Source organism: Silurus aristotelis (assembly GCF_946808225.1).
Source record: "Silurus aristotelis genome assembly, chromosome: 12".
Lineage (NCBI taxonomy): Eukaryota > Metazoa > Chordata > Actinopteri > Siluriformes > Siluridae > Silurus > Silurus aristotelis.
In genome coordinates, this window is record NC_139585.1 from 23,388,270 (window position 1) to 23,413,464 (window position 25,195).

General features: G+C 37.9%; 1 protein-coding gene across 2 annotated transcripts; it reads left to right on the forward strand.

The window, feature by feature from the left end:
* Nucleotides 1–1,875: 1,875 nt before the first annotated feature.
* Nucleotides 1,876–24,061, forward strand: polr3e (polymerase (RNA) III (DNA directed) polypeptide E). 2 transcript variants are annotated; one of them, XM_083556962.1, is made up of 21 exons: nucleotides 1,876–2,067; nucleotides 5,635–5,754; nucleotides 11,872–11,922; nucleotides 12,017–12,094; nucleotides 12,180–12,295; nucleotides 12,393–12,475; nucleotides 12,562–12,669; nucleotides 12,999–13,048; nucleotides 13,160–13,279; nucleotides 14,275–14,360; nucleotides 15,363–15,407; nucleotides 15,522–15,613; nucleotides 15,694–15,814; nucleotides 15,904–15,985; nucleotides 16,138–16,197; nucleotides 16,324–16,481; nucleotides 16,594–16,655; nucleotides 17,377–17,858; nucleotides 23,176–23,253; nucleotides 23,361–23,486; nucleotides 23,569–24,061. In XM_083556962.1, exons 2-21 carry the CDS (start codon nucleotides 5,716–5,718, stop codon nucleotides 23,623–23,625), a joined length of 2,094 nt encoding a protein of 697 aa, XP_083413088.1. In that variant the 5' UTR covers nucleotides 1,876–2,067; nucleotides 5,635–5,715; the 3' UTR covers nucleotides 23,626–24,061. The 2 variants fall into 2 exon arrangements, with proteins under 2 accessions (XP_083413088.1, XP_083413089.1); XM_083556963.1 differs by having other exon boundaries at nucleotides 1,884–2,009.
* The last annotated feature ends 1,134 nt before the right edge of the window (nucleotides 24,062–25,195 follow it).

The following is a 25,195-nucleotide window of genomic DNA, read 5'->3' on the forward strand; positions in this document are numbered from 1 at the left end:
AATCATATGTATATTTGTGTTAATAAGTCTATTGCATTTGGTTTTCTTATGTCCAGATTATGCACTTGCTGCTGTAGCACGTTTGGTTGGATGTTTGAAGGTAGAGAAATATATGGATGGTTGACCTTCTGGGATAATTGAGTTACAATGTCCTGAGGTCCTGCATTGTGTTGGGTGTTATGTTAGATATTTTTTCTTGTTAATCATTAGCAGTGGTCATTTAATTGTGCACTTTGGCATGGTGGGGGGTAGGTTTGAATTTCAGAAAAGGGTGAAATCAATCAGACCGTTGGCTACCACAAGCCAAAGGTTAAGAATGTGACATTTAACCGTCACATTCATATATGGTCGTTTAACATGCCATTCCAGTTTTAGAGCCACTTTGCTGTTATGATTGCATCCATTGGCAAACACCTTCATTCTGAACTTTCCTCATTTATATACACTGAGCAGTTAAGGGTTAAAGGCCTTGCTGAGGAGCCTAAAAGTAACACTGCTGGGATTTGAACTCATGACCTTCTGATTCATACGCCAGTCACGTCCCGCCTCATTAAGATTGTGGACCTTTAAAGAAGTAGATGCCGAACCAACAAACATCCCGAACCATCTAGAGACGTACCAGTGCCAATTCGACCCACTTCATGTGGAGTTTGGACCTTCTTGAGTGTTTAAAGGCTCTGGCATGGAGAAGCTGGTGTTGGATCTGTGATGATCGCAAATGTTGAGCTATTTTATGAGTTGCTAAGTAGCTCCTAGTTTTATAACCACAAATGACTGTATAAGACTGCAGAATGGACATTACTCATAATCTTACATTCCAGTGCTCATGTTAGTTCTCACTCTCCAGTGTTCTGTATTGTTTAATGATTTATAATCACAGTCTTGATATCACCCAAATGAGGATGGGTTCCTATTTTGAGTCTGGTTTCTCTCAAGGTTTCTTCCTCATAACATCTAAGGGAGTTTCCTTGCCACAGACACCATGGCTGCTCATCAGGGATAAACACACATCGTTTAGCTTAACTGTTAAATTCTGTAAAGCTGTGTTGAGACAATGTCTGTTGTGAAAAGCGCCATAGAAATAAACTTGACTTGACTTGACTTGATTCAGAGACCAACACCTTAACCACTGAGCTAACCTTCCACAACCCACTTAGCACATATCTGTATCCAGATCAACCTGCAATCCTCTCATTTACACAACTAATCAGTGGAAGATTTTTGGTGCTGGGATTTAACCTCACAACCTTTCGATGAGAAGTTACCACTTCTCTGCACTCTTCTGAGAAGGCTTTCCATTCGATTTTAGAGTGTTGCTGTGTGGATTTTTAAGATCAGACTAGAATGGGGTTCAATCAGTCAAGTTCCTTCACATAAAAAAACATCTTCATCAGGTTTACTTTGCGGTTTCATTTCTAATGCAGGAACAGGGTTCAAATACTGCAAAAAAAAAACTTTGGGCAAGAACCAAAAATGAATGTGATGATTAGGTTTCCACATGATTTTTCCCCATATATCCCTGGACTTGATACATGAGTTTGTTCACTATAGTAAGGAAAAACATTGTTATATGATGTGGATCTACAACCAATCAAACAGTGAGTTGGGCTGGGATATATATTAAAGATATATATAGAGAGAAAGAAAGAGAGAGAGAGATGTTAATTCTACCTCCTGAGGATAATTGGAGTGGGTTAGATCTTGATTTAAATGAGTACATGAGTTTTGAATGGGATGTGAAATATTTTTGATCAAAGGAACAAATTGAACCGAATTGAACCGACTCATGAAAAGAATCATTTTGATCCACGAGATTCAAAGAACCGAGTCACTAAAATGATTCGATCTTCCCATCGCTAGTGGAGTCCAGCGCGCTGCATTATGGGTAGAGAGGGCAGGACGGTATATGCTCTGCTCCTCCCCACGTGTCTGTAGGAAGAACCGGATTCAGAAACATGGTAGCGCTCTGCCACTGTGTCATATTAAGTTAACTTCCATGGATCGGGACTGTGAGGACACATAACGCCCTGCGAGACAGAAGAGACAAGCTGGGCTTGGAAGCTTCAGGTCTGCATGGGGGAATGTGAGGGTTGGTCCGGAGACTGTGATAATAACGTGGGCCTGAAAAACGTGTTCAGGGCTGCTTAGCTAGAACGTCATGTTAGCTTAGCTTGCTAACTTCAATAGCCGGGGAGGTTTGCAGCATATAGCATGTAGTGCTCGAGTTCTGGATGATCAAGGGTTAGGGCTCATGGAGGAAAAAGTGAAGTGGATCTTCTCTGGAGCATCAGGATTGTTGTTTGTGTTGTTTTGGTGATTGGGAGAGGTGTAGTGTAGTGTAGTGTAGTGTAGTGTAGTGTAGTGATTTAACACTGCTTTATAAACAGCAGGCAGAAGTAAGGCAGAGTTTTTTGGTTGGATAAGATCTTAACTCCTGACATCCAGGTTGTTTTTTTCTCTAGGAATAGAAAGGACGGAGAGCTCGAGATAGGACTGAGAAAATCGCCTGGACGTGGTTATGTTCATAGAGTTGAGAGAGAGAGAGAGAGAGAGATACAAAAAGTAATAGTGAGACATATAGAAAGAGATGGCGAGACACCGGAAGAGTCAGAGAAAGAGTTTCAGACACAGACAAAAAAATGCTAGTGAGACACAGACATGTGATGGAGAGAAAGAGAGTGAGACACAGAGACAGACTGACAGAAAAATAGTGACTGAGAAAGAGATAGTGAGACAGTGAGAAAGAGACTGAGAGAGCCAGACACAAAAAGTACAGACAGAAAAAGCTAGTGAGACACAGAGAAAAGAGGCAAACAGAAAGAGAGTGAGCAAGAGATGGCGAGACACAGAAAGAGACAGTAAGACAGATAGAAAGTTCATGAGATACAGAGAGAGCCAGACACAGAGAAGTACAGACTGAAAAAGCTTATGAGACACAGATATGTGATAGAGGGAGGCAAACAGAAAGAGAGTGAGAGACAGACTGACTGAAAGAGATATTAACATACAGATAGAAAGACATAGTGAGACAGATAAAAGACACAGGCAGAAAGATAGTGAGACAGTGAGAAAGAGATGGTGAGACACAGAAAGAGACAGTAAGACATAGAAAGTTCATGAGATACAGAGAGAGAAACAGTGACTGAGAAAGGGATAGTGAGACAGTGAAAGACACAGGCAGAAAGATAGTGAGACAGTGAGAAAGAGATGGTGAGACACAGAAAGAGACAGTAAGACATAGAAAGTTCATGAGATACAGAGAGAGCCAGACACAGACAGAGAAGTACAGACTGAAAAAGCTAGTGTGAGAGACATGTGATGGAGTGAGACACAGAGAAAGACTGACTGAAAGAGATATTAACATACAGAAAGACATAATGAGACAGAGAGTGAGACTGACAGAAAAATACTCACTGAGACAGTGAGAAAGACGCAGGCAGAAAGATAGTGAGACAGACAGAATGTGTATATACGGCTGTACATACACATATACATAAGATTGTGTATTTCTGAGCACTGGTGGTGTTTCATTCCAAACCATCACACCACACATCATCTAGCCTGCGACTACCCCACCATCCATGTCTTCAGTGTGGAGCTGCTGTAGTTTTACCTTCAAGACCATAATGCACAATATATTATTGATGTCCTCATGATTGGATCAGCTACAAGTAAAATCTATCTTCATTTACATCATTTGCAATTAGATTTTGTTTTTCATACAAAGGAGGTTTTTCATTGCAAGTTGCAGCTCTGGGTTTTATAGAGGTTTTCGCGTTTGCTTCCAAATTCTCAAAACTGGCTAGAAGATTAGCTGGTTATGCTAAAGCAATAATCTAGCATGCGTTTATGTTGGTGTGGGAGAGATCGGGATACAGACAGAAAGAGAGTGAGGTATAACGAGATACAGACAGACGGTATATATTGAGACAGAGAGAGATACAGAGATAGTGAGACAGAGAGACATTAAGCGATAGTGAGACAGAGATAGTGAGACACAGAGAGAGATGCAGAGATAGTGTGTGAGACACAAAGAGATACAGAGATAGTGAGACAGAGAGAGATACAGAGATAGTGAGACACAGAGAGAGATGCAGAGATAGGGTGTGAGACACAAAGAGATACAGAGAGACCGTAAGCGATAGTGAGACAGAAAGAGATAGTGAGACGTAGAGAGAGAGAGAGAGAGAGAGAGAGAGAGACAGATACAGACCAACAGAGAGAGAGAGATGCAGCCAGCCAGAAAGAGATTCAGACAGAAAACGTGTGAGAAAAGAGAGATACAGACAGAGAGAGAGAGACAGGCTGACAGAAAAAAAATATAATGAGAGATGAAGACAGAAATAGTGTCATATACAGCCAGACAGAACGAGATACCGAGACTGGAAGTTATACCGAGAGAGAGAGAGAGAGAGAGAAAGCTAGTGAGACACAGAGAGAGATACTGACAAACAAAGAGAGAGTGAGTGAGAAACAAAGAGAGTGTATGTTGTGCTCTGTGATGTTCGGGTATCTCATCTGGAGAACTTTCCCTTCTCATGGGTATTGTTTCTGGGAGAAGTTCTGGATCCATTATTCAGGGTAGGGTGTTGCTGTACCTGACAAAATATTGAGCAAGTAGTGTTCGAGGTAGGACTGTATTGGGGTGAGTTCCTGCTGGATTGGCGTCACATCTGTCGCGTTACAGTTTAGACCCCCGGCATGACCGGGTGCGATGGAGGTCTTTGACATTTCTGATATTATGGCACATTCAGCAAACACTGTATGTACCTTCTAAATTTCAGGTAATGATGGGCTCTAATACGGGTATCGGTTAAGAACAGAAAAGAGGTTTGAAATCTGTTTTTCAACAGATGACAGAACAGTGAGTCTGCTGTCCACTGGAGTATAATCAATCAGTGCAAAGTAAGAAATCTGCCTTTCAGGATGCTCTAAAGGGTTACCAGTTTATGAAACGCTCTTGGTTCAGGGCAGGACAGAAACTTGTGTCTCGCAGGTTGTTTTTTTTTGGGCCTCAGTAGCTTCCAAAATCGAGTTCGGCTTGAGCCAGAGTGCGACGCATAATTGGACTGGATCAGGATTGCGTAGAGACATGCAGCTCTGAAATCATCCTTTCACACAACCCTTTATTTGGCATTTGTAGAACAAAAGAATCTTTGTAGAATTCCTTTGTGTGCGCAGGTGTTTCCTGCACACTTGAACACCCCTCCAGGTCATGCAAATTGATGAGCATTGGAAAAAAAAAAGGGCAACGTTCACCATACACTATATGGGCAAAAGTTTATGGACACCTGAGTTCGATTCGTATGTGCTTTTTAAAAATCCCATTCCACGTTTGAGCCTATATTTTCGATTTATCCGCTATAGGAGGAGATCTTCCACTCCAAGCAAATTGTCATGCTGGAACAGGTTTGGGTCTCCTTGTTCTAACGAAGTGGAAAAAATTTAATGGGACCGCATCCTGAGACGTCTTATACAATTGTGCCTTTCCGACTTTGTGGAAATCGTTTGGGGAAGAATCACATGTGGCTGGAAAATGTGGGGTGTTCCAATACTTTTGCCCATGCCACAGCTTTGACAATAGCGTTGCAGATTACTTCTCACCAGTGCACAATGTCTGCCTTTTGTCTCCAGGATTTGCATGCCGTGCTGTGAGCGCTTCAGCGTATCCGTTCTGCCAGGTTTAAGGCGAACTTTCCTCCTCATCCCTCCACGATGGCTAGCGGAGAGGAGGACGACCCCATTATACAAGAGGTCTGCTTTAATCCCTTATTCTACACAGAGAGGAATGATATGAACTAGAGCTGCTATCGATTATTTTCGTAATAGAGTATTCTAACGATTATTTTCATAATTGAGAATTCTGCCGATTATTTTCGTAATCGAGTATTCTAGCGATTATTTTCGTGGCCGAGTATTCTAGCGATTATTTTCGTGGCCGAGTATTCTAACGATTATTTTCGTAATCGAGTATTCTAGCGATTATTTTCGTAATCGAGTAATCTAACGATTATTTTCGTAAACGAGTAATCTAACAATTATTTTCGTGAACGAGTATTCTAACGATTATTTTCGTAGCCAATTATTCTAATGATTATTTTCATAATTGAGAATTCTGACGATTATTTACGTAATGGAGTATTCTAGCGATTATTTACATAATCGAGTATTCTAGCGATTATTTACATAATCGAGTATTCTAGCGATTATTTACGCAGTCGAGTATTCTAGCGATTATTTTCGTAATCGAGTATTCTAGCGATTATTTTCATAATCGAGTATTCTAGCGATTATTTTCGTGATCGAGTATTCTAGCGATTATTTACATAATCGAGTATTCTAGCGATTATTTACGCAGTCGAGTATTCTAGCGATTATTTTCGTAATCGAGTATTCTAGCGATTATTTTCATAATCGAGTATTCTAGCGATTATTTTCGTGATCGAGTATTCTAGCGATTATTTTCGTGATCGAGTATTCTAGCGATTATTTGCGTGATCGAGTATTCTAGCGATTATTTGCGTGATCGAGTATTCTAGCGATTATTTACTTAATCGAGTATTCTAGCGATTATTTGCGTGATCGAGTATTCTAGCGATTATTTGCGTGATCGAGTATTCTAGCGATTATTTGCGTGATCGAGTATTCTAGCGATTATTTGCGTGATCGAGTATTCTAGCGATTATTTACTTAATCGAGTATTCTAGCGGTTATTTACTTAATCGAGTATTCTAGCGATTATTTTCGTGATCGAGTATTCTAGCGATTATTTTCGTGACCGAGTATTCTAGCGATTATTTTCGTGACCGAGTATTCTAGCGGTTATTTACTTAATCGAGTATTCTAGCGGTTATTTACTTAATCGAGTATTCTAGCGGTTATTTACTTAATCGAGTATTCTAGCGATTATTTACTTAATCGAGTATTCTAGCGGTTATTTACTTAATCGAGTATTCTAGCGGTTATTTACTTAATCGAGTATTCTAGCGGTTATTTACTTAATCGAGTATTCTAGCGGTTATTTACTTAATCGAGTATTCTAGCGGTTATTTACTTAATCGAGTATTCTAGCGGTTATTTACTTAATCGAGTATTCTAGCGATTATTTACTTAATCGAGTATTCTAGCGGTTATTTACTTAATCGAGTATTCTAGCGGTTATTTACTTAATCGAGTATTCTAGCGGTTATTTACTTAATCGAGTATTCTAGCGGTTATTTACTTAATCGAGTATTCTAGCGGTTATTTACTTAATCGAGTATTCTAGCGGTTATTTACTTAATCGAGTATTCTAGCGGTTATTTACTTAATCGAGTATTCTAGCGGTTATTTACTTAATCGAGTATTCTAGCGGTTATTTACTTAATCGAGTATTCTAGCGGTTATTTACTTAATCGAGTATTCTAGCGGTTATTTACTTAATCGAGTATTCTAGCGGTTATTTACTTAATCGAGTATTCTAGCGGTTATTTACTTAATCGAGTATTCTAGCGGTTATTTACTTAATCGAGTATTCTAGCGGTTATTTACTTAATCGAGTATTCTAGCGGTTATTTACTTAATCGAGTATTCTAGCGGTTATTTACTTAATCGAGTATTCTAGCGGTTATTTACTTAATCGAGTATTCTAGCGGTTATTTACTTAATCGAGTATTCTAGCGGTTATTTACTTAATCGAGTATTCTAGCGGTTATTTACTTAATCGAGTATTCTAGCGATTATTTGCGTGATCGAGTATTCTAGCGATTATTTACGTAATCGAGTATTCTAGCGATTATTTACTTAATCGAGTATTCTAGCGATTATTTACTTAATCGAGTATTCTAGCGGTTATTTTCGTGATCGAGTATTCTAGCGATTATTTTCGTGATCGAGTATTCTAGCGATTATTTACTTAATCGAGTATTCTAGCGATTATTTACTTAATCGAGTATTCTAGCGGTTATTTACTTAATCGAGTATTCTAGCGGTTATTTACTTAATCGAGTATTCTAGCGATTATTTTCGTGATCGAGTATTCTAGCGATTATTTGCGTGATCGAGTATTCTAGCGATTATTTACTTAATCGAGTATTCTAGCGATTATTTACTTGATCGAGTATTCTAGCGATTATTTTCGTGATCGAGTATTCTAGCGATTATTTTCGTGACCGAGTATTCTAGCGATTATTTACTTAATCGAGTATTCTAGCGATTATTTTCGTGACCGAGTATTCTAGCGATTATTTGCGTGATCGAGTATTCTAGCGATTATTTGCGTGATCGAGTATTCTAGCGATTATTTGCGTGATCGAGTATTCTAGCGATTATTTGCGTGATCGAGTATTCTAGCGATTATTTTCGTGATCGAGTATTCTAGCGATTATTTTCGTGATCGAGTATTCTAGCGATTATTTTCGTGATCGAGTATTCTAGCGATTATTTACTTAATCGAGTATTCTAGCGATTATTTACTTAATCGAGTATTCTAGCGATTATTTACTTAATCGAGTATTCTAGCGATTATTTACTTAATCGAGTATTCTAGCGATTATTTACTTAATCGAGTATTCTAGCGATTATTTACTTAATCGAGTATTCTAGCGGTTATTTACTTAATCGAGTATTCTAGCGGTTATTTACTTAATCGAGTATTCTAGCGGTTATTTACTTAATCGAGTATTCTAGCGGTTATTTACTTAATCGAGTATTCTAGCGGTTATTTACTTAATCGAGTATTCTAGCGGTTATTTACTTAATCGAGTATTCTAGCGGTTATTTACTTAATCGAGTATTCTAGCGGTTATTTTCGTAATCGAGTATTCTAGCGGTTATTTTCGTAATCGAGTATTCTAGCGGTTATTTTCGTGATCGAGTATTCTAGCGGTTATTTTCGTGATCGAGTATTCTAGCGATTATTTTCGTGATCGAGTATTCTAGCGATTATTTTCGTGATCGAGTATTCTAGCGATTATTTTCGTGATCGAGTATTCTAGCGATTATTTTCGTGATCGAGTATTCTAGCGATTATTTTCGTGATCGAGTATTCTAGCGATTATTTTCGTGATCGAGTATTCTAGCGATTATTTTCGTGATCGAGTATTCTAGCGATTATTTTCGTGATCGAGTATTCTAGCGGTTATTTACTTAATCGAGTATTCTAGCGGTTATTTACTTAATCGAGTATTCTAGCGGTTATTTACTTAATCGAGTATTCTAGCGGTTATTTACTTAATCGAGTATTCTAGCGGTTATTTACTTAATCGAGTATTCTAGCGGTTATTTACTTAATCGAGTATTCTAGCGGTTATTTACTTAATCGAGTATTCTAGCGGTTATTTTCGTAATCGAGTATTCTAGCGGTTATTTTCGTAATCGAGTATTCTAGCGGTTATTTTCGTAATCGAGTATTCTAGCGGTTATTTTCGTGATCGAGTATTCTAGCGGTTATTTTCGTGATCGAGTATTCTAGCGGTTATTTTCGTGATCGAGTATTCTAGCGATTATTTTCGTGATCGAGTATTCTAGCGATTATTTTCGTGATCGAGTATTCTAGCGATTATTTTCGTGATCGAGTATTCTAGCGATTATTTACTTAATCGAGTATTCTAGCGATTATTTACTTAATCGAGTATTCTAGCGATTATTTACTTAATCGAGTATTCTAGCGGTTATTTACTTAATCGAGTATTCTAGCGATTATTTACTTAATCGAGTATTCTAGCGGTTTTTTACTTAATCGAGTATTCTAGCGGTTATTTACTTAATCGAGTATTCTAGCGGTTATTTACTTAATCGAGTATTCTAGCGGTTATTTACTTAATCGAGTATTCTAGCGGTTATTTACTTAATCGAGTATTCTAGCGGTTATTTACTTAATCGAGTATTCTAGCGGTTATTTACTTAATCGAGTATTCTAGCGATTATTTTCGTGATCGAGTATTCTAGCGATTATTTTCGTGATCGAGTATTCTAGCGATTATTTTCGTGATCGAGTATTCTAGCGATTATTTTCGTGATCGAGTATTCTAGCGATTATTTACTTAATCGAGTATTCTAGCGATTATTTACTTAATCGAGTATTCTAGCGATTATTTACTTAATCGAGTATTCTAGCGGTTATTTACTTAATCGAGTATTCTAGCGGTTATTTACTTAATCGAGTATTCTAGCGGTTATTTACTTAATCGAGTATTCTAGCGGTTATTTACTTAATCGAGTATTCTAGCGGTTATTTACTTAATCGAGTATTCTAGCGATTATTTACTTAATCGAGTATTCTAGCGGTTATTTACTTAATCGAGTATTCTAGCGGTTATTTACTTAATCGAGTATTCTAGCGGTTATTTACTTAATCGAGTATTCTAGCGGTTATTTACTTAATCGAGTATTCTAGCGGTTATTTACTTAATCGAGTATTCTAGCGATTATTTACTTAATCGAGTATTCTAGCGATTATTTACTTAATCGAGTATTCTAGCGGTTATTTACTTAATCGAGTATTCTAGCGGTTATTTACTTAATCGAGTATTCTAGCGGTTATTTACTTAATCGAGTATTCTAGCGGTTATTTACTTAATCGAGTATTCTAGCGGTTATTTACTTAATCGAGTATTCTAGCGGTTATTTACTTAATCGAGTATTCTAGCGGTTATTTACTTAATCGAGTATTCTAGCGGTTATTTACTTAATCGAGTATTCTAGCGGTTATTTACTTAATCGAGTATTCTAGCGGTTATTTACTTAATCGAGTATTCTAGCGGTTATTTACTTAATCGAGTATTCTAGCGGTTATTTACTTAATCGAGTATTCTAGCGGTTATTTACTTAATCGAGTATTCTAGCGGTTATTTACTTAATCGAGTATTCTAGCGGTTATTTACTTAATCGAGTATTCTAGCGGTTATTTACTTAATCGAGTATTCTAGCGGTTATTTACTTAATCGAGTATTCTAGCGGTTATTTTCGTGATCGAGTATTCTAGCGGTTATTTTCGTGATCGAGTATTCTAGCGATTATTTTCGTGATCGAGTATTCTAGCGATTATTTACTTAATCGAGTATTCTAGCGGTTATTTACTTAATCGAGTATTCTAGCGGTTATTTACTTAATCGAGTATTCTAGCGATTATTTACTTAATCGAGTATTCTAGCGATTATTTTCGTGATCGAGTATTCTAGCGATTATTTGCGTGATCGAGTATTCTAGCGATTATTTACTTAATCGAGTATTCTAGCGATTATTTACTTGATCGAGTATTCTAGCGATTATTTTCGTGATCGAGTATTCTAGCGATTATTTTCGTGACCGAGTATTCTAGCGATTATTTACTTAATCGAGTATTCTAGCGATTATTTTCGTGACCGAGTATTCTAGCGATTATTTGCGTGATCGAGTATTCTAGCGATTATTTGCGTGATCGAGTATTCTAGCGATTATTTGCGTGATCGAGTATTCTAGCGATTATTTGCGTAGTCGAGTATTCTAGCGATTATTTTCGTGAGCGCGTATTCTAGCGATTATTTTCGTGATCGAGTATTCTAACGATTATTTTCGTGATCGAGTATTCTAACGATTATTTTCGTGATCGACTATTCTAACGGTTATTTTCGTAATCGAGTATTCTAACGGTTATTTTCGTAATCGAGTATTCTAACGATTATTTACGTGGCTAAATATTCTAACGATTATTTACGTGGCTAAATATTCTAACGATTATTTACGTGGCCGAGTATTCTAACGATTATATTTGTTGACGGGTATTCTAACGATTATTCCATCGATTAATCAGATAAGTACTTTTTCTTTATTAAAGAGCAACACTAAATGAGGGAGAGAAAATAAGACTGGTCTCTTAAAATGTAAATTTTTTTCTTTCTGTCTTTCTTTCAGATCGATGTGTATCTTGCTAAAAGTCTTTCAGAAAAGCTGTACTTGTTTCAGGTAAGCACAGTTTCCAGCATGCACTACGCCCCCGGGTTATCGAGTGTTAATTTTTACACTGTAAGCTAAACATCGTAAATGTCCGCTGTTCCAGTATCCCGTGCGTCCCGCTACCATGAACTATGACGACATGACCCATCTAACAGCCAAAATCAAACCCAAGCAGCAAAAGGTAAAGCTTTCGTGTGAACTTGCAGATTCCCGCCATCACTTCTAAAATAGCTTTTGTGACCTGTCCGTCTTGCTCGTACGTTCAGGTTGAAATCGAGGTTGCGATCGACACCGTGAGTCCGAACTATTGCCGCAGCAAAGGGGAGCAGATTGCGCTTAACGTGGATGGAACTTCCCTGGAGGACTCCAGCACTTATTCAATGTCTGTAGCTCATATTTTATGTCATCTTGAAGTTCTTCGACAAAGCCTTAAATCAAAGCCATGACCGTTTTTTTTTTCTTTTTCTTTTTTGCTACAGTAAAATGATGGATAAGCAAACATTCTCATCGATTCAGGCGACGACGAATACCAGTCGCTATGCCGCTGCAGTGTTTCGTAAAGGTATTTGCGTATCTCCTGTTGCATCTGTTACTGCTGAGTAGCGTAATGTCCGTCTGACTAACCATCTGACTGACTGTTGCTGGCAGGGGAACTCCATCTCACACCACTGCAGGGCATTCTGCAGATGAGGCCCAGCTTTTCATACCTGGATAAGGCTGACAGTAAACACAAGGAAAGGGAGGCAGCCAACGAAGGTGTGTTCAGTGAAGTACATGTATGTGACAATATAGAGTAATCAGAATCGGGTTAATTGGCCAAGTGTGTTGATGCACACAAGGAATTTGATTGTAGATGTTGGTGACTCTCAGAAGTAGAGACATAAATAACAAGACTATATAATTTAGAAGTGTTAAGGTTATTATAAGATTAAATGGGGACTAAATGTAGAATGGGATGTTCAAAAAGCATATGACTCTAATGGCCAGGTGTCCAAAAATTTTTGTCCATACACTGTTTATATGTGAATGTACAAAATCAATGTGTAGCTATTCTGATGCCTTTTTTTCAATTGTATCGTTAACAGCTGGAGACTCTTCTCAGGATGAGGCAGAGGACGATGTCAAGCAGATCACTGTAAGACGCTTCAGCTAAATTGCCTATCGGTGAATTTGGTGCACCTTTTAATTGCATCAGTTACGGTTTATGTTGTACGTGTCTCAGAGAGAGTGACTGTTTTTGGTTCAGGTGAGGTTTTCCAGACCGGAGTCCGAGCAGGCTCGTCAGCGGCGCATCCAGTCCTACGAGTTCCTGCAGAAAAAACAAGCTGAAGAGCCATGGGTCCATTTACACTACCATGGCCTAAAGGTATTCACGACCAAAAACATCAGTCTGTTAACGAGCCTAATCAGCAGTCACGAATGTTTCTTGTAGATCACACCGTGTGTACAGAGAAAATGCTGTTTTCTGATTGGCTGGCGGGTGTGAATTGTTCTAAAGCAGTATTTTTGTGTCAGAAGGAGTTGTAATGTAATCGTAGCTGTTGGACTGTATAATTCTATAGACAAGGTCTGTGATTACACAGGTTAGGTTAGGTTGGCTTGCATATAGAGGTGGTTTTTTTTTTTTTTTTTTTACCAATAGCGAGGTTGGATTGGATATAGAGGTGTTTATTACCGATAGTTAGGTAAGACTCTACTTGCCAAAAACCTATTAATCAACCGAGAGTCTTTTTTTTAATGGATACTGAAAAAAAAAGAAAAAAAAAACTCCATATAAAATAGTACTGAACTTCAATACAAAATAAATAAAAAGTTCTGAATTATTAAAATGTGCTAAATAACAATAACATTTTTACTTGTAAAATGGAAAACTTCACGAGTCGTGTTAAAGAACCGCAAAAGATTTTATTTAACATGGTCTATTTTTAGTTATCGTTCTATTTTAATAGTCAAAGTTAAGAAACCTCAAATTATATTGGAGAAAGCAGAGCTAATTTGATGCAGCCCAGTGAGTCGGCTCCTCTTGGCATTATAAAGCATGGATGCAAACAGCACTTGGTGTCTGTGATCTCGTACAATAATAATGACCGCGGTCCTTCTCAGCTTCTCCAGCAACCCGGAAAAACTCTATGAAATTTTGCCGATAGTCCCAGCAATCAAAACTCGATTAATCAGTTGTCCTCTATTCTGTTAAGATTAAGAAAAATCTGTGATTGATGTAACTATAGATAAGTGACCTCATGCCCACTGAAATCAGTAAAGACTTGCTGTTTCACTCTGCCTCGATTCTTTTTTTTTTTTTTTTTTTTCCCCTTTATATTTTATTGTTTCTTACTCAATTTAATTATGCTGTACATATAGGATGGACGCTCCGAGCACGAGCGTCAATATCTGTACTGCCAGGCCATGGATACCTCAGAGAACATGGAGTTAGTGAAAACACCAAGGTAAGTATTATTTTAAGGACAAAAATATCAATGATTTATCAATGAGATAATGCTCAGGTCACAAATACACTGCATGGACAAAAGTATAGGGACAACCATATATCGCTCCTCCCCAAACTGTTACCACAAAGTTGGGGGAACACAATTGTATAGGATGTTTTTTTTTTCTATATGCGGTAACATGAAATTGTCCCTTCACACCACACCCAAACGTGTTCTCTGGGATGAATTGGAACACTGACTGCACCCCAGGTCCCCTCACCCACATCAGTACATGACTTTAATAAAGTACTTGTGGCTGAATGAGCACAAATCCTCACAAGCACACTCTAGAATCTAGTGGAACATCTTCCCACACTCCAGAATCTAGTGGAACATCTTCTCACACTCCAGGATCTAGTGGAACATCTTCCCACACTCCAGAATCTAGTGGAACATCTTCCCACACTCCAGAATCTAGTGGAACATCTTCCCACACTCCAGAATCTAGTGGAACATCTTCCCACACTCCAGAATCTAGTGGAACATCTTCCCACACTCCAGAATCTAGTGGAACATCTTCCCACACTCCAGAATCTAGTGGAACATCTTCCCAGAAGAGTGGAGGTTATTATAACATAAATGTTTAAAAATAATAAATGGCTGTAATGCCTTACTTTAGATTTGTACATACAATATTACACTTGGAGTTAGATTGAAATGCACTGGTGATCATTTCACAGTTTGTGATGACAGAAAATGCAGGGAATAAATAAATAAATAATAAACTATCAAATTTATAGTTTATATATAGATTTTTAGTTATTCCAGGTGGCAGCCACCCTTATTTTCCAGCGTATGATAAATCTGTTTGTAGTAGCAGCTTGAATTGTTTATATTAATAATCATATGTATTTTATAATATATTAATGTATTATTATAATTTAATTTTTCTTTGATGTACCATAATTAGAATACATTTTGGAATCTTTGTTTTCCCCTCCTTTTTCCCCCCAAAACCAGTGAATATTTAGCCATGCTTATGCCACCACCAACAGAAGAAAAAGTGTAAGTTGAAACCCTCTGTCCTCTAGTTTCTTTAAAAAAAATTCAAAATTCTCAATAGTAATTGACTAAAGCTGTAACCACTTCAAATATTCTCTTCTTTTGGTTGTTTATTAGGGTTAAACCAGTGGGACCCAGTAATGTGCTTTCTATGGCCCAACTCCGTACATTGCCTCTTGGAGATCAGGTGAAGACCTTGATGAAGAACGGTGCGTATGTATTCCCTTACAACCGTTTAAGCCTCCCTCATTCCAGATTTCGACATTTATTCAGTCTGTATTCGCTTCAGTCAAGGTCATGCCGTTTGCCAATCTGATGGGGCTGCTTGCATCAGGCACCGACTCGACCGCAGTACTGCGCTGCATACAGCAGGTGGCGATGCTCGTCCAGGGAAACTGGGTTGTCAAGAGGTGCGTTTGATCTACAATTCATTGATGCATTGACACACAGACACATCGATCTGTTTTAACAGCTTCCTGTTCGATGGTGCGTTTTTCAGCGACGTCTTATATCCCAAGTCAACCTGCAGTCCACACAGCGGCGTGCCCGCAGAGGTGCTCTGTAGGGGCCGTGACTTTGTGGTGAGTTTACAGAAGACACACAAACATTACGAGACATTGTGTAACTGCTTTCACTCGCTACATTGGGATTTTTTTTGGAGTTGACACCATCAAACTTTCTGTTTATTGCAGCTGCATTAAAGCCTATTTCCCTTTTTTTTCAACTCTTCCAGATGTGGAGATTCACAAACGAGCGCTCGTTGATGAGAAAAGAGGTTGCTGCTATCATTAAGGTCGGTTGAATCATATTAGCAAAATTAGTAAACAAATAAAAAGACAAATTTGGCACAACTCGGAACACATTTAGGCGAACACACAGTTTTAAAATTTTGGTTTGTTTATTTAAATGGTGTCTTCAGCTGCCTCCTGAGGATGTGAAGGACTTTTTGGAGCAGATGGCAATTCCCAGAGCAAACCGAGGCTGGGAGTTCCTGTTGCCCACCGACCATGATTTTGTCAAGAAGCATCCTGATGTGGCTCAGAGACAGCACATGCTCTGGCTTGGCATCCAGAACAAGTACAAAAAGAATTGTGACGCTTCTGATTGATACCATTAAGTTCATAGTGTGAATAATGAGTACAGAACGAGTGATTGCTCTAATTTGGTGTGAATTGTGTCGATTCTGTAGGTTAGAAAAGGTTTTCAACTTCTCAAAGGAGGACTTCCTGCACAAAAAGGACACTCAGATGGGTACTTATGGACTTTTTTTTTAACTCCGTTGACCATGGGTTGTGCGATATCGTCATAAAAATGATCTTAGATTTTTTATTTTATTGATAACGATCATTTGCCCTGGTACCTTAAGGATTACTGTTCACAGCCGTCTCCTAAAAATTCTTTTGATTCTTTATACACTGTATGGTGGTCAGTTCACAGATGTGAGTGAGATTAATCTTTTGCAATAAGTTTAAATTGATTTTACCTTTAGTGCTTTAACTTGCAGTTTCAAATACATCAATAATATTTTGATATTTTAAACATTAGACATTGAATACTAGATTTGAGAATATACCAAAAAAAAAAAAATAATAAAATTCTTAAAATTTAAACCGCCAGTAGGTGGCAGCAAGTCACTGTTAATAGGTGAGTCATTATGATTGAACCGAATCATTTAAACGGTTGATTCATTCAGGAACGAATCACCATCATGTTTCTCAGAGACGCAAACTAGTACATTTCTTGAATTTTATGGTCATTCTTAATACATTTTAATAGACTGCATGCGTAATCAATGCGTAGATGTTTTGTTATACGCTCGATAATATCAAATGGCACATCGTTAAAACAATTATGACATTATATGTGTATAGATATCGTACTCCCCTAGTTGACTATCTGTCTTTTTACTGGTGCTTTTGTCTACACCTATGTCTTTGTCTTTTCTACAAATAAATCCATGTCTGTGTTGCAGACTCTGTTCATGTTAGCGGTGAGCAGCGCTTAAGGGCGGCTCAAGAGAACGCACGGGAGCGGCATGCCTCTCTCCAGAAAGACCTGGATGCCCGGAGGCTGAAGGCATCCTCCACGTCTTCATGCTCCGGCGGAACGAATACGATGTTTCAAATTAAAGAAGAACCCATGAGCGACTCTGAGGAGTCTATGGACACGTCCGGTCCTGTTCTAAACGGTTCAATTAACGGTTATCCTTCATCAGACTCCCTCATGGACCCCCATAGTGAGTACGGGCCAACGCAGACCCCTAACCTGGAACTTCAGGACTTTTTACGGAGTACGTTTCGGAAACACTATGTGCTGTGCCTCAGCGAGGTCAAGCGGTTGTTCAATCTGCACCTGGCCAGCCTTCCTACAGGACACGGCCGCTTCGGCCACGTCACAGACCACATACTCCAAGACACGATCCTCCACAGCCACTGCAAACAGATCCTAGTGCCTGTGAGTACAGTAAAGGCCTGTTGTGTCACGTGTCTGTCTGTTATGGTGCTTCCGTATACATTATGGTGTCTGAGATTGTCGATCTTTTTTAGGAATTGCTCCAGGCGTATCTTTGTGGCGGCGGTTCGGCAGTATTGAGTCGGCAGTATGCGTCTATTTAAAATAAGGATTATTTTTGATCGATTGGAAATATTGTTTTTTTGTTGGACTGGGTCAATACCGGCGTTTCAGGACAAACGATGTGGTTATCGATACTTGCGTTGTTTTATCTTCGTATACTTGGGTGTCAACGGTGAATCAGAAACTGCCACACGTCATTTTTTTTGCCATCATGTGACTGACGTTTGCTCGACGTATGTGTGATATCCACCCGCATATGCGGTGTGTGTTTTTGTGCACACATTCAGTCATGGCCAAAATGTTGACGTGTTCAAAAGTGTGGGCTCACGTTACGAAAATAACCGACACCAGTGTCCGGTGCAAAATATGCAGTTGTGTAATAGTAAACAAAGGAAGTAACAATAGTAATATAATATTACATTTATAGATAATACGTGCTTCTACCTCAAGAAATGTGTCCGTCGTCTTGTGGCTCCAAATGCAACTCCCCTGCCTCAGCCTCATGCGGCTGTAACATTCATTATAAAATAATTTTGCCGATCAGTAGGCAGCGGTAGTTGATTGCTGGATCTATTGGTTATCTGCAAAAATCTGTAGTGAATCTGTTTTTTGGGTTGAGTTCATTGCTGGCTTCCAGTCCGCTGTAATTAAAAAGCGGCCTCTAGAGGCAAATCATTGCCACTACATGCTGTTTGTTCGTGCACTCTATTGCTGTATGAAGAGCGCTTTATTATGTTTATTTATAATTTATTAATTAGCATATTTATTTCTATAATTGGTATATTCATTTATTTTAATTAGCACAATTTTATGATTCAGTACTGATTGTTTTAATTTTGTAATAAAGTTCAGTACTGTTTTACATGGAGTGTTTGTTTGTTTTTTATCCAGTATCGGTTGATTAATCGTTTATCGGCAAGTACGATCCAACCCAGCTATCAACATCGTTAAATCCACTACTGGTCGAACTTTAAAATATGTTGTGATGTGGTATGCTGAGGAAATCTCTCTTTTTCTCTCATTTAATGAAAACATGTGATTTATGTGCCCTTTTGTGTTTTTGGAGATAGAGCAGTAATAAAATAACTAGCAACGTTTAACATCTTTTCACATCGTGTTTTTGCACCAAATTATAGAGACTAGAATTGGTAATGGTACCGGTATCATTTAAATGGAAACGATACCCATCCCTAGTCATACGGTTCCAAATAAATAACTGTAATGGGTCAAGCGGAACAATTTAGCAAGCACAAAGACTTTCTTCATCAAGCTTCAGCTTCCCAGCCGAATTCGCAAACACGCTACATTCCTCCATATTCAAATAAATAGAATTGTTCTGTACTTTATCACAGTGTTTGATTTGGATGGGCAGGATTCTAGATCTGTATTAGAGGTCAACCGATTTTCTACGTATCAGAATTTACCGATACCGATAACTAGGTTGGATAGTACTGACCGATAACTGACGAATCAACCAATAGTTAAAAAAAAAAAAAAAAAAAAGTACTGAATCATGGAAATGTGCTAAATTAAAAACAAAATTAAGCATGATTGTTAAAGTAGGATTTTATTTGTAACATTAACTAAAGTTAATAAATGCTTTACAAGAATTGTTTAATTTCAACATTTACTAAAAATGTTTTAATTAATCTAAATAAATTTTTATTTTATCAGTTAACTTTAGTTAGTTAGCACACTATGCACAGGTATAGCGCGCAGTCTCGCTTCATTACAAACAGCACGTGGTGTCAGTGATTCACCTCTAGAGGCCGCTCCAGCACAGACGCAACCTGGAAAAACTATCAGTATGGATTTTTGCCAATAGTTCCAGCATCGGTATCGATTACTCGGCAAAACAATTAATTGGTTGACTGGTAGTCATGACCAACACAAATATATATTTTTGATCTGTGGATGTGGTGTTTTTTGGTTTTTTTTGCTATCTGCTTAAAGAACTAATGAAAATTAACAATATTTTCATCCATTGTCAGTTATGCACTGCAAACTTTAACATCTTTAACTTGTTTATCTCATGGCAAAATAGTACACAGCTTGGTGTATGTTAGACGTTTTTAATGCACTCAGGGGAGGCAACCCCCCTCTGTTTCACATCAGCCTTTCATATTGTGTATTAAAGGTGTGTAACGCACCTAGCCACGGGTTGAAAATGGATACTGGATAAAAAAAAACCCTAAAAAAAACCCCTAACACTTCATGTAAAATAATACTGAACTTTATTACAGAAAAAAACAGTACTGAATCATGAAAAAAAGGAATATATTAATTCATAATTCAAATCTAGTTCAATTTTCTATCACTTTCTCATCTCTCTCGTGCATCAATTTTTTACACTTGTATCGTCTCTCGTTATAATGTTGTTTTTTCTCGTACATCTTTCTCTCATAACTATCTCGCTCTGTTTCTCTCATGTCTCTTCCATGTTTCTTTCAACTCTGTCTTTCTCCTACATGCTGTGAGTGAACATCACAGTAATAGACACCGTGTGTTTCGATTTTTTATTTTATTTTTGATTTGTAAGCATGTCAGCTAGTGTATACTTTGAGAAGTCGGTGTCCCACCTTGATATGGAAGCGCCAAGTTAAATAACCTCCTGTCCACTTTAATCAAAGGTCACTTGGGGTATTTCCATAGTAGTATTATGTGACCCTCAGTACTGGGTGTGGACATAATGATGTGTTGTACTGTTTGGTGGTGGCTTCTGTTTGGGCCAGTTCATCTTGCCTTTTGTTGCCTCAACCTAATCCAGGCTTGTGTGTGAGGCATCATGCTTTGTTTCGGCTTTAGGGCTTGGAGGTAAGGGGCTGGAAAAGTTCTATAATTACTATTAATGGAGACAAAGCTCATTACCAGTAAAGTTAAACGTAAAGCTATTAGGATTGAAACAGCATGTCCTCTATGTTTGTTCGTATACTTTACTGTAATCCTCAAACTAATACTACAGTAAAGAACTGAATGAGTTGTTTGCTGATCAGTTTAAGGAGCTTTTGGGTTGCAGCAGACTAATCAGCAGTTTGTGCAGTGTTTTTTTTACCCATCCGGTTAAACAGAAGGCCTGAGCTGGAATGCGTTTCCTGTAGTTTGTATTTGCATGTTCTTTGCATTAGTTGGCCAGGTGATCAAAAACGTATGAACGATAAGGCGTTAGATTGATACATTATACGTGTTTTCGATAAATGATTTTCAAGGTAACGTTCTTCAACTTTGATCGATCTCTTTCCTATTATGTGTCATTCTTCGTCTCGTCTCTTTGTCGTATCCTTTTTTTTTTTTTTTAACAATTTTTTCATCATACATCGCATACCTCTGACTAACAATGTTGCAATGTCTCGTTTTTCGTTTCTTATTACACTCTAATTTCTCTTAATAACCATCTCTCTCCATTTCTCGTGTCTCACAGGCCTTTTTCCCTTTACCTCTTGCATATAGTATCTCACAAATGTGAGTACACCCCTCACATTTCAGCAATTCTTAAGGGACTACTCTATAGAAATGAAACTTGGATATATTTTAGAGTAGTCAGTGTGCAGTTTGTATAGCAGTATAGATTTACTGTCCTCTGAAAAATAACTCAACATACAGCCGGGGCTGTATCGATTCCTCAAGTAATTCGGTTAAAATTTTTTTTATTTAGTCTATTTAACTACACACGGAGAACCGGGTTCTCCCACGCAACCCGCTAAACTCTGGAGCGCTCTGGACAGGTGACACAGAAGATGCTGCAGAATGAAAAAAATGGAGAAGATCCTAAGAAGAGAAGATCCTAAGAGTCCAAAAGAAAACGCTGAAAGTTTCCAAAGTTTGGGATCATGTCAAATGAAAACAAAGAAAACACTGAACGGCGTGATTACCGTTTTTAACGTAATGGGAAATTGATTTAGAATTTAGAATTTTAAAACATTTATTTTGGGATATTTATACATTTATATATTTATTTAATTAATAGTTTCATTAAACAAAGTTTTCCATTACCCGCGCTACAGGACCACTAGGGAGAGACTTTTTGAACGCAACCGTATTTGCATTTTGATGTAACTTGGCTATTAAATGCACTAAATGGGTTTAGTTCTTAACGATATTCTTGTATGAAATTTCTGCGATAAAAATGTCGATTTTTCCAAAAAAGGAAAGAGAGACAGGTCTTATTTTCTCTTTCACATGTTGCTCTTTGATAAAGAAAAATGAATTATTAATCAGTGGAATAATCGTTGGAAAACTCGATTACAAAAATAATCGACAGCAGTAAAAATTGCAACAGAAGTGAGTACACTCTAAGTGAGCATGTCAAAACTGTGTCTAAAGTGTCTATTTTGTGAGCGCCCATCGTTCTCCAGCACTGCCTTAATCCTCCTGGGTATGGAATTCACCAGAGCTGTACAGGTTTTTGCTGGGATCCTCTTCCACTCCTCCATAATGACATCATAGAGTGTACTCACTTTTGTGAGATCTGTATTTCTGCTCTCATTATGTTTTTCTCCCTCATAAGTCATTTCTCTTTCTCTAATTTCTTTATTACACTTACTTATTGCATTTATCTTTGACTTTCGTTGTCTCTCTCTAGATTTGTTCTCGTATCACAAAGATTTCTTTCTTTCACGTCTGGCTGAACTCTTGTATCTCGTCTCACTTAGATCTCAATGATGTCTCGTTGTGTAATATACCTAATATAGATAAAGGTTTGTGAGCGCCTGACCCTAATATAAGTGCTTTTGATCCCGTTCAACAATTAGTCTTCATTTCCTGTTATAATAACCTGCACACTTTTGGGAAGATGTTCCACTGGATTTTGGAGTTTGGAGATTTGTGTTTTATTCAGCTACAAGGGTGTTAGTAATGTACTGATGTAGGGTGAGGGTGAGGAGACCTTGGGTGCAAGGTGGCGGTCACATTGATGCCAAATGTGTGCATTAGGGTTGAGGTCAGAGCTCTATAGCAGGTCACTCACGATCTTCCTCTTCAACTCATGTAAAGCAAATCATAAAGCATCCAGAGACATCCTATACAGTTGTGTGCCTCCAACTTTGTGGTAACATTTTGGAGAAAAAACAGTGTCCTAATCCTTTTGTCCATATTGTGTCTTAGCACTTTCTGTCTCATATTTCTCCCGTTTCTTGTCTTCATATTCGATTAGTGTTTTTTATGCGTAAATTTTTTTATTTTTTTTCTTCTCGTCTTCCAGTTTCCCCCTCAGAGCAGTGCTAGTGCAGATGAACAGAAAGTCTTTGGCTTATGGGAGAGTGGTGAAACATTTGATAAGGTAAGGCTCTGCCTCTCAGTACTTACATTTGCTTATTATTTATTGGTTTTGTCATTGAATTTGCTCATTTCTTGTCTTAATCCGAAACTCGTGCTCCTGCCCTTTAGCATCGCCAAGTCCTGTTCGAGATCTTTATGAAGAACTATCGTGTAAGGAGAAACGTTATTCAGATGCGTCTCAACCAGGAGTTCGGCGACGCCGTCACCAAGGCCGACGTGGACCGGCTGCTCAAGGTATCCCATTTAACCATTACAAATTTGACATTTCCTCCGAAAAATGATCCGATCTCATCATTTGCATTGTTTTGTGTGTTAGGAATGCTGCGCCAGCCTGGGAGGAATGTGGTATCTTAAGGGCACAGTCCAGACATGACAGTAGGGGGAGGAGCCTTTAGGGATCCTGTCAATCAGAAATTATTAAATAAAAAAATTTCTTAGTTTTACTCTGAAAAATGGAGTCAACATAGAAATCAAAAGTCACTGCCCCCCCACCCCCCGGCTGGAGAAGACTTTGCTTCGGAGGACCACAAGGAGGGGTCCCCCTGCTGCTCCAGGACATTGTTTTTGTTTACCGTCACAGACACGTAGCTGAGCGTAGCCAAAATCCGTGCTTAGAGACCTCACCATTTCATCCAAAAGGGCTTGAGATCCAGTGGATCCTACATATAGTTTATTTCAAATAAAAGAATGGAAGGAAAGAGAATGTATATGCAAAGCTAAGTTTGAATATTTGTGTTTTTTTCCCTGAGTCACGCTTTTCTTATCCTGCATTTACTCCATCAGTACTAATAAAGAAGACTGGATGGTAATATGATCTTGTTTATTTCTTTTCAGAGAGTTAGCATATTTTATTAGCAATCGCTTTTTTTTCCCTTTCTAACGAATTTACAATCGACAAATTGACAAACCCAATCCAAAAAAGTTGGGCCGCTGTGTAAAATGTAAATAAAAACAGAATGCAATGATTTGCAAATCTTTAAAATTCATATTCTATTCACAATAGAACATAGAAAACATGTCAAATGTTTAAAGTGAGAAAATGTACCATTTAATGAGGGGGGGTCGTATTTGCTTGAATTTGCTGCAACACGTCTCCCAAAAGTAGATGGGGCAACAAAAGTCAGGAAAATTAAGTGGTATTAAAATTAAACAGTTGGAGAAAATTTTTGAAATTAATGAGGTTAATTGACAACAGGTCAGATGGGTGGAGCTTCACTAATATGTGAAAGACTGTCTATAAATTGGGGAACAATTTCAGAATAATGTTCAACATAAAATTGCTAAACAGTTGAATATATCGTCATTTACAGTACTTAATATCAGAAGTTTCGAAGAATCTGGAGAAATCTTTTTTGCACAAGGAAAAGGGTGAAAATCTATATTGAATGCCAGTGAAAAGTGTGGGTACTAAGCTATCCTGCCTGCAGTCTAGGCCTTTCACCATTTGGAAACATTTGGCGCATCAAGAAACGAAAAATACAACAAAGAACACCCAGAACTGTTAGAATCCTGTATCAGACACATTTATCCTATTCCTTTCCCAAAACTTCTCAATTCCCAGATGTACACAGACAGAAGGCGTGATGCTACACAGTGGTAAACATGGCCCTGCCCTGACTTTTTTTTTTTTTAGACCTGTTGCAGCAAAGTAAAAACAAACTTATATTGTATATATTCTCAGTTTATCACTTGATTATTTTTTGTTGTTGTTGTTGCTTGTTTTATTGTAAATAGAATATGGATTTATGAGATGTTTAAAGCATTGTATTTTGTCATTATTTACATTTTGCACACCATCCCAACTTTTTTGGGTTTAGTGTTGTAGAAAGTATGAGTTGTTTTTTTTTTTTTTCCCCCATCATGAAAATAGTAATATACTGTAAAAAAAAAAAAATAATAATAATAAAAACCAGGGTCTGTCTGTTTTCCCATCCTTTTCATCT

Bases quoted from the DNA above. Each gene is read 5' to 3' on its own strand.
- polr3e (XM_083556962.1), top strand. From the start codon at position 5,716: ATGGCTAGCGGAGAGGAGGACGACCCCATTATACAAGAG. The intron at 5,755-11,871 runs GTCTGCTTTAAT...TCTTTCTTTCAG, and splicing joins ACGACCCCATTATACAAGAG to ATCGATGTGTATCTTGCTAA. The intron at 15,815-15,903 runs GTGCGTTTGATC...TGCGTTTTTCAG, and splicing joins GGAAACTGGGTTGTCAAGAG to CGACGTCTTATATCCCAAGT.